We start from the raw sequence: 13,579 nt of genomic DNA on the forward strand, positions 1-13,579 counted from the left end.
AGACCTGTCCTTACAGTTATCTTGTTTTATATTTCCATTTACCAATCCTCAGGCAACCTTCTGCTGCCTCAGCCAGGAAAACTTGTAGCAGTTCTAGTTATTTGGGTAAAGAGGGGCATGTGGAAGAAGCAGGGAGGTGCAGACGCTTGTTCTCCACGGCTGCGTTAGAGGAAATACTGTATTTTGTGCTCGGACGTCTCGCCCGACCCAGCGTGCCGTGGCAGTGGAGCTGGGACGCTGGCTGAAAGCGGTCGCTCTGTGCGGTGGCTGGATGGAGAATCCTGTCTCCAGTGTCGCTCACTTTCCAGATGTCCCGTGCAAGAAGCAGAGCTACGGGCAACGTGTGGTTTGATGGATGCGCAGATGTGGCTTTCAGCTGTTGAAAATGAAAGGCTGATATCTGAGGCATTTGAAGTATCTTGCCTCAGTTATGCTTCCATTTCCTCCCCAGCAGTAAATGAGATGTAGAAGAAAATTTGACCACCATCCTTTTGATCTGCTTACTACATTGATAACGCTCTGATTTGCTGTGCCAGTGTGGCTTAATTGCTCATCCTCAGTTGTTGAGAGAAGTGAACTGCATGTGGAAATCTGAGGTGGTTTTCTCTCTTCTGGCACTAATGCTGATCTGAGTTTGCTCTGTCTCTCTATCCCTCGCAGGGGCTGGAGTTATGCTGGGCACTCAGTAGTAGAAGGCTGCTTCTTGACAGAGGAAAGCACATTGACATGTCTCTAAATTGCCTCCCATAAAAATAAAAAACCCCAACAGGCTGCTTATGAATAGTGGAAAACTATTTACTGCTTGAGGAAAAATTAGCATTAAAAAGCTGCTTAATGCCAGCTGCTGAATGTGAATTTTTCATTGCCTTGTCATGTAGGTTTTTCCAGAATTAGTTAGTTCATGGTGCATTCTGCTTCACTGTGCCACCTTAATCCAGGAGCATTTTTGAGATGCAGAGAAGGCACAGGAAGGAGGCAAGTGAACGAAAGAGGATGTTTTGATACTCATGGGGATATGTTTGTAGATGTTTTTTCTTTTTAATAACTTCACTCTATTTAAGGCGGCTGAGTGCGGCTCAGATTTATAGAAGAGGGGCTTGATGTTTGCATCAGTACAGAGAGGCTCCCATGTTATCCGCTCCTGTTCTGCACCTCAGAACCACGTTGTGGTCCCCAGTCTGGCATCACTGCTCTTTATCAGACAAACCTGGGGCGTGGGAAGCTGGAGAATGTGCCCCTGCGGCTGCATGGGCGGCTGTTTCTGCCGGAGGACGCAGCGTTCGCAGGACAGCGAGTGCTGACACGCGGCGATGGCGAAGGAGCCTCCGCCGGAGCCCCTGGAATGCTGAGCTGCTCTTGGCCTGACAGAGCTGTGGGCTGCGAGATAGCGCAGGAATGTGCAGTGTAAAACCGGGGAGATGATGACTCTTTCAGTGCAGCTTGAACTGGTAAGTGGGACTTACCCGAAGGTATTGTCCTGCTCTTTTATCTCGCTGATTTTCTTGGTAAAAGGGATATTTTCCTATTTTCTGAGCCATCCAATGCACTGGATGTCAGCTTGAGAGTTCTTGTCCCAAGCTGTCTGACTAGCAGAGCTTTGGCAGATGCTGGGAACTACCTTGAAGCAATGCAGGCGGTATTAAGGGCCACTCATACATATTTGATGTATATACAGAGCTGTGTGTAGGATTTGAAGACCAGAATTCCAAGGACTTCATAGCTATTGGTTTTTTTTTTGGCAAAAGGAAGAGAAGAGAGAGGGGGCCATCCTAATGTATCTGGACCTTCAGATGTCTTGGAGTGCTTTATAGCAGTAGAGCTACCAAATGCGATGTTGCTTTTTAGCTGTCCCGCCTCCACAGGAAAATCTGTGTCGGAAAACCTCTTGAATGTGAACACGGATGTCCTCCCATGCTGGGGAGGATGTGGTTTGAATGCTATTTCACTTGAGCACATCATTTTTGGGTTGCCCAGGGTAGGGAGGAGGACTCGCTGCTCCTGTGCCTCGTCTCATGTTCACTTGCAGCTTTGCTGGGTGTTTGGCCACGTCACCTGAGCCTGTGAGGACCCAGGTGTGCACACGTTGAGACGCACCGTGCTGCAGCGGGCAGCGAGGGAGGCTTTTACCAGCTCTGTGACTGCACCATGGCCATGACAAGCAGGAGTGCCTGGGCTGGTGGTGTTTAGCAAGTATCCCTCACTCTTCCACACCCCACTGAGCAGCACACTGTTAATCGAGTGGAAAATACAAGTTTCTATATGCACAGCCCATGCCCGTGGGTAGGCTGAGCCCAGCTGAGTGTTTGGTAACTGGACTGTGATTCTACTTCATCCACGCGTCTGGGAGTTGTCATTTTGTCTGTGGGTTGTGTTAGTGGGTTCTTGCAGGGGTGACAGTGGAAGGAGGGATGCTCCTGTGGAGGAGCAATGGTTTGGGGATGTAGCATGACCCTGTCTGCTTTACTTATTGCTACAAAATGGTTAAATCTGTCCTTTAGAGAGAAATTAATCTCTGATCTTTTAACCTTGGGAAAGTCTGCCTCCTGGAGCTGTGTCTGCAGTGTTTTAGGGAGCGTCTGGGGCAGCAGTAACGCTGTGGTGCGGGTGGCTGTTTCCCAAGGACTGGCCGATAGCGCCCACAATGCTGCAACGTGTGCCGACGCAAAGATCTGCAGAAAGTTTCTGTGTGCCCAAAATAGGGACGGGTTCCCCCCTCAGCGGGGTGAGCAGCGATGTGAAGTCACTGCCAAGTTAGCCACAGCTGTGGGGTTTCATCTCTGTCCATGTAGGGATGTCGTGGTGCCCTCTGATGGCGGGTGGCTGTGTGAGCTGGTCTGCGCCAGAGCCTTGGGATGATCCAGCCCACGGCGTCCTCCACGCTGGGATGGGCTCACTTGTGGGTTTATAGGGTTTACACCTCCTGCAGCACTGTCCCGCAGGAGTCCCCTTGGGAAGGAACACTTCGTTACCCAATCAATCAATCAAACCTTTAGTATTTCTATTTAAGTATTTAATATTTCTGTTCAAGGAGTGGTCACTGTAGTGAGTGCACTGTAATGTGAAGCGCTGCCCAAGGCACAGCATCCTCCTTACAGTTCATCAGGTTAGAGCTCTCTGATCCCTTTTGCAAAAGAAAAAGAGGGATGCATCTTCCATTAATAAATGTTCCTTCTTCTCCCACATCTCTTATCTCATGTTGTCTTCTGGTAGTGTTAAAAAGTTACATAGCTCCTAAATGAACGCACAGTGCTTTGGAACATCGTGGGATGAGGTGCTGTCTGGGGCCTGTTGTTGGGCCCTTTGAATGGGCGCAAATCCCTAGTCCCACAAAACTTGAGGAAACTGGTTGCTGATGGGATTGCATGGGAGACCAGTTTGTGTGGCTGGAAGCAGCAGTGGGGACGGACGTGAACAGGGAAGATCATCCCTCCGCCATGGCAGTGACCTTGGAGGGAGTGACGGGGGCGTGAGGAATGGGGACTATAGGTTTGCAGAACATGGGGTGAGCAAGCCCTTTGCAGCTGTGAAGTGGCGTGTGAGGGCCTGTCCTGCCCCTGGTTTGCTCCATTCCCTGTCCTGCCGGGGAAGGGATGTCTTCCTGCAGCTGCTTCGCTGCCCGGTGTAAAGTTGGAGTGCAGTTTGAGTAACCGAGTGATTCCTCTCCGGCCTTTTCTCCTCCCTCCGCTTCCTGTTCCTCAGCTCTGCCTTGTTTGCTCGTCAGGAAGGGGGAGGGTATGGGGGAAGTTAATCATTAAACAGTAATGTCTTCTCCTTAACTCCTTCACAACCTGGGGGCAGAGTGCTCCTGGCATTTCCAGACCCCTCTTCTGCAGACGTGTAAGGGTAAACCAGCAAATGTAGCCAAGCTCACTTCTGTGCTGTCAGTAAGAAGCGGTGGATTTCTGTGTGATGGCTCATTCAGCAGAGTGCTGACCCAGGAGGAGGGTTTTGTGGGGAAGCGGTTACATCTGCCTGTCCCGCAGTGAGGGCTGAGGGTGGAGGGTGGAAAAAGGGCTTGGGTCCCCTCTGCAGGGCTGGAGGAGCCCAGCACCCTCCTGGGGTTTTCACTTCCTGGTGGAGTTGGATTTGCCTTTGTCACTGGTGCGGAGAAGCAAAAACCACACCTTCTGGGACAGCACTTGGAGGTTGTGTGCACAGACCTCCAGCCACAGGACCTGCCTGGCTGGAGAACTGCAGCACTTCAGCGGTTCCCTTGAGGTATGTGCCTTTTTCACTTTGGAATCCACCATCTGTTCTTTTGCTCAAAAAGAAGGTTAAGTTCGTTTTCCCCTAACTGCAGACAGCTTGTATGCCTTCGCTGAAACTGCTTCTGGGGTGTTTTGGCCCCTCTAAGAGGCAGCCTGTGGCTTAAATGATTTGGAGCATCTTGGCTCTGTGAAAGGTGTATAGAGTTAATTGAACGCAGTATTTAATTTGCTAATGGCTGTGTTCTGTTCTCTGAGGGCAGGACTGCCTTTTTTTTTTTTTTTGTGATATTTTGATTTGTGGAAGACGATGAATATAAAAGCAGCACCTTCCTCATCTTGTAATACAACAATACTGTCCTCCATTTGACCCTTCAATACATTTTCTTGGAGGGTTGCTAAGTGCCTTGGCTGGCGTGGTCTGCGGTGCTCAGGAAGCGGCCTGGAGCTGGCAGGTGCCCTCACATGCGCTCCGCAGCCATTAGTAGTTTGCTCAGTTGCTATTCTGGTGCCACCTGGGAGCTTCAGCTCCTCATGGATCTGTTGGAGGAGTCTGCAGGATGTCTACACACAGGCTGAGCCTTCACACCCCAAACTTGAGTATCAGGTACCTGCTGTGCATGGGAGGAGAAAGGCAAATGCTACTACGTGAGACCGCCCAGAGACAGTTGGGTCTGCATGGAGGTAGATCGAAGAGGTTTTTTGAAAGCCTCCTCTCCTAATTCTGCCAAAGTTGTGTCCCTTGTGTCTGGCTGAATTCCACATCTCTGAAGGGACCTGACAGGTATGTCCCGATGCTTTTATAATGGAGAGCGCTGGTGTCCCTGGCAGTCCAGCTCCTCTCTTATAGCCTCAACGAGGTGTGCGTAGAGCTTGGTGGAGAGCCGGGCACCCGGCCAGCGAGGCCTTCTTTAGAAAGTGAGCACAGCGCAGCCCTGCAGCTGCTCTCCGGAGTTTCCCCTGCTGGGGACTGCAGTGGGCTCCGCAGGATGGGTTCGTGGCACAGAAAGCCCATTGAGTTGGGATTTCCCTGTGAGTCACCGCAGAGGAGCCCTGGCTTGGGAGTGGGCAGGGGGAAATCCAGGGAGGTGGGAATGCCTCCTCGTGCCCATCTCTGAGAGAGAGCATTTCTCCTGCTCTGAGAGTTCGGAGAAGCGCTGACTGTGTGACGTGGGTTCCTCTGCCTGGCATCGGCGATGGTGTTTCTAGCTGGTGGAAGTTTTTCTTCTCTTCAGGAATTTGTGAGCAGTCTCCACCCAGCAAGTTGAGAATTGTTTCCAGGAGAAGAAATGGCGTTCACCTGGCAGTCTCTGGAAACCACTTAACTGTTTGTGTGATGTATTTTTGTTAGGAAAACTGAAGGACATATGCCCGCTGTGCCAATGGACTAACTTGAGAGTTTCATGCTTCTTCCACTACCTTAGACTCTGGACAAAACCCCTCCCAGCATCTTGTTTCCTGCAGAAACTGGTGCCGGCGGCCACAATAAATGACTCTGTGATGATGTGGGGCCTGTAATTACTCTGTGTCAATGTCCCTGGGCAGGTTTCTCCTGGGTTGCTCTTCTGCGGGGTGCAGGGAGATTACAGGTCCCTGATGTTGGTCCCTGTTTTTTTCAGTTACAACAAAAATCTGAGTCTGACAGTTGTTCTGGCTGCTTTCTTAACTCTTGGTGTTTTCTTTACATTAGAAGTTTGATTAACCCATTCAGTCCTGGGCTGCAATAATGTTTTTCAGGGCATTTAGTAGATCACCCCAGATGAAAAATCTTCCCAAAGATGTTCTGATACAGATCTCCTGAATGAGACAAAAGAAAAAAACTCTGTAGTTCAGGATTTAACCTTTTTTAATCATTATTTTTTTTCCCTCATTCCTGCAGACGCTTTACTGGCAGACCTGGAATCCACCACCTCACATATTTCCAAACGGCCAGTGTTTCTAACAGAAGAAACGCCTTACTCCTATCCAACTGGAAACCACACGTACCAAGAGATTGCGGTGCCACCTCCTGTGCCCCCGCCACCTTCCAATGAAGCCCTGAACGGCACTGTGATTGACCCCATAGATCAGTGGCAACCCAACGTATCCAGATACGTCCACCAGCAAGTAAGTGAACATTTGTGGATGGGGAGGACACGTGCTTGTTTTGTTGGTGCAGTATCTCTCGAGGAAGTGAATGAGGGGAGGGAACAGCAAGATGTGAGGATGACTTTGGCTGTGAACAGAGTGGGGAAATGGGAGGGGGTGTGGGGTTTTAATACAACTAACTGGAGCAAATGGCAAAAGAGAATTTGAAACTCATCGTCATTGTTCCAACAAAAAGGTAGCGTGATGAGATTAGTGTTAGTCATCTGTCTTGTAGGCTGCGGAAAGCAGGCTGGGGGTTTCCAGCATAAATCTGCGACTCATAGGCAAATCTGAAGCAAGTGGAGAACAGCTGTTCCTAGTATAGCTCATCTGATAGAGGCTGGCTCAGCTATATAGCAGATTTTTATTTTCTTCTTCTGGGATTTGTTCTGTTCAGTCCACGTGTGGGGTTGCAGTGCAGTAGTGGACCTGTTCGTTTTGTGTTCTCCGTTCCCAAAGCAAATCTCATTTCCACAGCCCCAGTCCCAGTCTCCCATATACAGCTCTAGTGCCAAAAGCTCCAGTGCCTCTGCTCCCAGAGACGGGCTCAGCTCTCCTTCTCCCCGTGCCAGTGAAGAGGAACACGTCTACAGGTACCTTGTCCCTTTTAAGAGATAAGCCTGACTCACAGCCTGAGCCTGCCATGCCTCACTGTGCTCCCTGTGTGTGTTATGTTGCCCTGTGTTGGTTCTGATCATCTCTTTTGTAAGAGGCCGCTGTAACTTCCATACTCATTTCAAACATTGACCTGACCCTTTGGTTTGCTCAGCTGCAGAAGGAGTTAAGGATCCCTCAGACAGAACAGGGTCTGGATTCTGTTGTGAAGGATTTGATGCAGAGAAAAGTGACAAATCCATCCCCCTGTTAAGCGACCCAAAAGTTGTTCAGGAGAAGTGTGTGACCTTAGGGTCAGTTGTCGCAGGGAGCGCAGTTACCTGTGGCCTAGCAGGATGCGCAATGACTTGAATTTTCAAGTAAGTTAGAATTTAAAACTTTAATCTCAGTAGATGCTGGATAACTTGTTTATATTGGCAAAGGCAGCTTGTCTTACTCTGAGATCAGAGGAGCAGCCTGTGCGGTAGGACAGACCTTTCTGCTGACGTGGGGATGGGTGAGGAAGAGGCTGTTGGACCTCTGCAGTGCCCTCTGTCTGGGTACCTTTTTACAGGAGACTGGTGTTTCTCTGGTGTGTTCTAACCGTGCCCAGCTCTTTCTGCTGAGCAGAGAGCTGTTTTCAACCAAAACTAATTCTGGGTAGAGACAAGCGTGTCCAGAGATGGCCCAATGGAGGCAGTAATCACAGTTTTTTCAGATGGTTGCATGCAATTAGTACAAAATGAAGATAATTACAGCCATAAGTCCTTCTCTACAAGGATCTGGCACGGCTTGGTTCTGGTGTGAGTTGTGTCAGGATGAGGTGTGCCCTCCTCACATTGCATGTGTGCATTTTTTTTTTCCAGTGTGAAAAGAAAGATAACTGCCCTTATGGAATTTCATAATTGTCACTGAAGTTGGAGGTGTCAGAGTCCTAAAGTCTGTTACGTATTAACTCTGAGCATAACGTGGTAGTGTGTGCAAGACAGAGGTTCCCATTTTGCATTTGGGAAGTACCTTTTTGATAAAATAAGAACGTCTAGAGCATTAGAAGTTGTTTCTGTGTTTGTAAAACTAGGAGAAAATAATCTCCCTGCCATTGAAAATGGGAAGGCTCTTATAGTGTAATTATGATAAAACCCACTGCATTGGTGCTGAGTTTTGCTTTGAAACAGTTTGCAGTTGTATGTGTAAATGGGCTCACCCATATAGGATAAGCAATAATTACAACCAGTGTTTTATACACACTTGTGCACAGCTATACTTCCTTCAGGACTTGTGCATTTAACACAGTAGAAAAAGTTTCACATTACTTTCTAATAAATTGATTAGAGTTTCCCAAATTAAAGGTTTGAGGACCTGAAAAGAGACCTTGAGTGCTGCAAGAGGCTCCCACGTAACCTGCTGCTTTCGATTTTTGTTGATAGCTTGAGGTTTGTACTTTGCCTCTTTGTCCGTGCTGGCCCTGCACTCCCTTAGTTCAGGGGAGAGGCTTTTGCTGCGTATGTGATGTCAGCAGAAACAAGTAATTTTCCTGAATGCAAGCTAATGGTTCTGCTGCTGTTCTGTGTGTCTTGGATCTGCAGACAGTTAACTCTTTGCTACAGGGGTGTGCAGCACAGCGTCCTAAAACGTGAGGTCCTGTCCATCAATACTTCTTTGTAACTGACAGCTGGAGGTGTGGCTGCGCTGTAGTCATTTCACAAAGCACACATCATCTTTCCAGCAGAGCTAAAAGCATCAGCTTGAAAAGAATACAGTACACGTGTAAACTTTGTGAACCCGATGCAAGTTTCCCTCCATCCTCCTGCCGTATCTCGATGCAGAAGTTTCACGCTTCCCTTTTATCTTTAGTTTCCCGAACAAGCAGAAGTCTGCAGAACCATCTCCCACAATGACCAGCTCCTCTCTGGGCAGCAACCTCTCGGAACTGGACAGACTTCTTCTGGAGCTCAATGCTGTTCAACATAATCCCGCCAGCGGCTTCCCAGCAGGTAAGGAGCAGCGAGGCATTTGGTAAGAGTGGATAGATTGAGTCTCAGAATAGGAGCCTACTTTTTGCTTCCAACATCCTCACTGAGGGAGACCCTTCCAGCCCCTGGTGAAAGTCTCATTTAGCACAGATGAGATCTCTTGAGCTCTGTGGTGCAGCACCCTGCTCAAAGCATGTCCAGCTTCAAGATTGGCCATAACTTACATTTCAAAGTTAAATTAGGTTGCTCAGGTGCTTGTGCTGTTAAGTTCTGAGTTCGAAGTTCGAAGGATGTTTCACAAGGTTTCTAGGAAGTTTGTTGCTTTTGACTGTGATTGACAGGTATGTATGGACTTAGGGGTCTTAATGACTCTTTTCTGCCCCCTCTTTCTCAAGATGAAGCCAGCAGAAGCCCCTCACTGCCTGGCGTGACTGGACCTCACTATGTTGTCCCAGAGAGCAGCAGCTCTGTGGGAGGGAAGGCTGCACCCCCCACAAAAGAAAAGCCAAAGCGAAATGGTGCACGTGGGATCGAAGATGTGCGTCCCAGCGTGGAGAGCCTGCTGGATGAGCTGGAGAGCTCTGTGCCGAGTCCAGTGTGAGTTGTGTTTTGGGGTTGCTGCTTTGGGTGGGGTAGGACAGGCTGTCGGGGGAACAGTGTAGTGTAGGGACGGGTGCTGCAGGAGAGTGACAGACAGAAGATGGGCTTTGTCTAAAGGGCAGGAAATGAAGCAAATGCATGAAAATGCTGGTGATCTTTTATCTACTGGATGAAAAAAATACAGAAGCATCTTATCAGAGGTGGGTTGCTCAAACTCAGATTTATAGCTGATCACAAATACCCACCGTCTGACAAAATGAATGTTTGGTGGTTGTCCACTCCTTAATGGAAGAGGGGGGGGTGTGTGTACACACTCCTCTTAAGACTCAGCAGAAAAACAAGGTCTGGGTGTGTCGTGGAAGCTGGATCTTGGGGAGGGCTGGCCAGGGTGGGCAGTGCTGCTGAAACGCATCGTGCTGTGCTTGTGTGGAGGGGCAGTGGGACTTTCAGTCTACGGGTGTGTTCCCAGGCTCAAATGCACTCTTTGTTTTTTTATTTCCCCCCTGTTTTTTTTCCTCCTGTTCCTTGTCAGCCCTGCAATCACTGTGAGCCAAGGGGAGGTGAGCAGCCCCCAGCGGGTCACCGCCAGTCAGCAGCAGACCCGTATATCTGCTTCTTCAGCTACACGAGAACTGGATGAGCTGATGGCATCTCTCTCCGACTTCAAGGTGCCCTATCATGACAACATAATGCTTCATCTTGTGCCTCCCCACCCCTACACTCTCTTGCCTATTAGCCACGTCTGCTGACCTTGTTTGGTCTCCAGAATGCCCTCCCTACCTCTCAAACCTGCTCTGAGAAACTGCCTGTGGTGGTATTTGTGCTGAATGCTGCTATAAATTCTCATCATTGGCAGGGTAAGGCAGTTCTGGGGTCTGTTTTTCCTTTGGTTCTGCAGTTTGTTTGCCAAAGATAATGAGCTCGGTACAGAGTGAATTATTTTGCTGTGCTGCAACTTAACAAGAAGTAGGGGAGCATGAGACACGGGTCTGCTCACTGACACAGACCAAGCTCTTCTGCTCTGTGGGATGACCCTCTTCTTTGGAGTGTATTTTTACCCTGATGTGTTTTCCCCAGGGAGGATCTTTCAGCACTGGAGCTTTTGCATTGGACAGTCGGAGACTTCAAAGGTTTCCATCTTAAAACATCTCTTATTTGCCTCAAAATGGGATTAAAGTCTGAGCTTCTTGTGGGGACAGAGGATGGCAAATACTTTGCAGAATGTCATTTGGAAATCAAACTGTTGTATTGGAAAAGAACTGCTACTTCGGTCATGAGTAGCACATAAAAATCACATAATAGAATAAGCTCAGGATTAACTTGCCCATGGTCATCTTGATAAGTGAAGCGCTTGATATATGTCCTTGGGTAACTTGTTCTTTATTCACATAGTTATGTTATTACTATTCCAGTAGGTGATTAACTGTGGAACTTATTTTAATGAGACCTCATTTACTCATAGTCACAGCAAAATGAAAAATATTTTCTCTTCTTATCTTCTACTTTCAACTGGTTTGCTTATAGCCTTACTGAATTATCTACTTGATTTTGTTCTGAGAGAGGTGGAGAAAGCAGATATCTAATATGTTCTCTTTGTCCTCATTGTTGGGTTTGCCTTTCCTACATACACAAGTCTGCTTTCTAATCCTAAGAGAGTCCCTAACTTTCTGTTTTTTCCTCATGTGGAAGATTCTGCTGGTGCTTTTTGTTACCTATTTGTGCTGAGCTCCCCTCTCCTCCTACCACAACTTCAGGTGGGGCAGCCCAAGCTGAGGGGTTTTGTGTGGAGCGGTGCACAGGACATTCAGCGACAGCTTTGCTATTTGTTCTCTCTGCGCCACCATTCACGTGAGCACTTCTGGTGTGTGCTGATGGTTTCACGGGGGTCTTCACAGCACCTGGGGTTCTGACCACGTGTGTGAGTTGGGAACCCAGCAGCGCGCACGCCTGCTCGGACGGACTGCGCTTGCGCTTGCCGGAACTGAATTCAGTCTGCTGTTTCTGGCAGACTCGTTTGGTGAGAATCTGGGAGTTATTCACTTTTCTCCAGACTTCCTGCAGTGTGTATTCAGTCAGTTGCAAATATTGACACACTATTGTGGCCATTTTTTCTTCATATTAAGTTCTAGGGTGGAGTCCAGTTTATCCACAAATGTCTGTTCAATCTGGTTGAAAAACTGCGCTTGTGTGGAGCTGGAGACCCCCCCGCACTGCTGGCACACTCTGCTCCTTCCCCGTGTATGCAGCTGGCCTGCTACGGCCTCCTGTCGCTGCTGCTTTTATCAGGGCTCAGAAAACAAGCTGGGGGTGTGGTTGCTGCCACCAGCCTTCGCTCCCAGGTGAGCTCCTGCCGGCTGGGAATGGCCTCGCCCAGCACAGGTTTTCCTTGCGAGGTACAAGGAGGGGACTTTTCTAAGTGTGGGCGTCCAAATACTTTGCAGTGTGGGCAAAAGGCCTAAGAATCTTCGTGCAGCTTCAGAAAAACCTACATGACGGGGATGAGCTGCATTCTGTAATATTGCCTGCCTGGCTTAGTTTCTGGTTGAGCAAACTGATATGCAGCAAGACTTCAAGATTTGGGTTTTATAAACACAGCATTAGCATTTTTGTGAGGCATTGAGCTCATCCGTGTATAAATGTTCTTCCTGAAGCACAAAGAACATGGTTTCTGTGATCATTTTCCTTTTGTTAGTATTGTCATTGGCTGTTTTTAATAGTTACTTTCCTTTTTCCTATACTCTGGGTTGCTTCATTTTCCCTTTAATCCTTGTTTGGTTTTTACCTCCTCTGTGCCAGCTAGTGAGTGGTGTCAGCTTCTCTGTAGAAATGGATTTCTGGTCTGTAGCAGTGCCAGCATGGGAGAGAAGTGGAGTCTTTGTAAAGGTGAAAGATGAAAGGCTGTTGTTTGAGTGCCAGAGCTGTGTGTGGCTCCAAGAAATAGGACAGAAGAACTAAGTTTGGTGTGTAACTAGTTGGAGTTGGTAGTTGATACAACTGGAAATTGCAGTAGGTGGGGATGGGAGGAGCAGAGGCACTGGTGTTTCATTCCTCTCATACCCCAGAGTAAAAGGTGCTATTACAGGCTGATACATTAACCTTTTATCATCTTTTGCCTGCTTTAATGAGTTGCTCATTCTTTTTGCTTACGGAACCCATTTGATTTTAGTTATCTGGCTCATCAGTCAGCAGGCACTGAGATTACTTAATGCACTTGTTTTTTCAGCCTCTGCCATTTCAGTGTAATACAATACCTACTCACTGCATAGGCTAGATGCCTATATTTAACTGTTTTATTACTGTTGAGTGTTTAACCGCTGCTCTTATTTTGGAGCGAGTATGTTTTTAGTATGCTGGATATACTTACTTTTGAGTTAAATGGTAGGCTTGCCTTGGAAATGACTGAGGAAGCCTGGAAGCTGAGTGTGAACCACAGTGTAAAACCAGGTTACTTGTGCAGGTACACCCAGCTTAGGCAAAATACAGAGGGAGAGCAATTTTAGGAAATCCTTTCATTTTAACTACTGAATGTACTTATTTAGTCCTTTTGCTCTGCTGTGACTGGGTCTTACTGTGCTGCTCGCGGGGAGGAGCGATCTGTAATCAATTGTGGTCCCTATTGCACTTTTCTTTCAGTGGTCCCCCCATAGTGCTGCTGTTGGCACTTCACAAAGGTGTGTGTACCAGCTCCTGACCCTTCGGGCTGGCAGCAGCTTAGGTCGGCTGAAAGTATATGTCTCTTCCATCTTCTGGCAGATTTTGTGCATATTCTGGTTAATTTTATCCTTTTATTCCCGATAATTATCCCAGAAAGGTAAGTAAAGACTGAGATACCATGCATGAGCTTAGGAGGTTTGATGCTCTGCTGCCTCGGAGCATGAGCATCCAGCTTCTCAGGGCTTCTGTGGAAAACGCGACTAAGAATCAGAGCAGCTCTTTATATTAATAGCTCTTGGATTTGGAAATCCTTTGTGGATACATTTTAAAACTGGGAGTGCTCAGCGTTGGTTCTAGGTTGACCTGCTGTCTGAACTTGCCCAAGCCACTGTTGTAATTTTCCCTTTTTAAGAAAAAGCAATAATG

The 13,579-nt window shown here is 47.9% G+C and overlaps 1 protein-coding gene across 7 annotated transcripts in view; it reads left to right on the top strand.

Moving 5' to 3' along the window:
- The window catches only part of PXN (paxillin), a 52,506-nt gene that overhangs the window by 25,011 nt on the left and 13,916 nt on the right, over positions 1 to 13,579 (top strand). For 5 of the 7 annotated variants that reach the window (XM_065033776.1, XM_021289593.2, XM_065033774.1 and 2 more), the window contains 5 exons: positions 6,085 to 6,311; positions 6,810 to 6,925; positions 8,781 to 8,920; positions 9,295 to 9,496; positions 10,032 to 10,167. In XM_065033776.1, the coding sequence (XP_064889848.1) occupies positions 6,085 to 6,311; positions 6,810 to 6,925; positions 8,781 to 8,920; positions 9,295 to 9,496; positions 10,032 to 10,167 (821 nt within the window). Of the gene's footprint in view, positions 1 to 863; positions 1,449 to 3,366; positions 4,219 to 6,084; positions 6,312 to 6,809; positions 6,926 to 8,780; positions 8,921 to 9,294; positions 9,497 to 10,031; positions 10,168 to 13,579 lie in introns of those variants that run through there. The other 2 variants (XM_065033778.1, XM_021289597.2) reach the window with 2 other exon arrangements.

Source organism: Columba livia, chromosome 17, assembly GCF_036013475.1.
Source record: "Columba livia isolate bColLiv1 breed racing homer chromosome 17, bColLiv1.pat.W.v2, whole genome shotgun sequence".
In the NCBI taxonomy this organism is placed as follows: Eukaryota; Metazoa; Chordata; class Aves; order Columbiformes; family Columbidae; genus Columba; species Columba livia.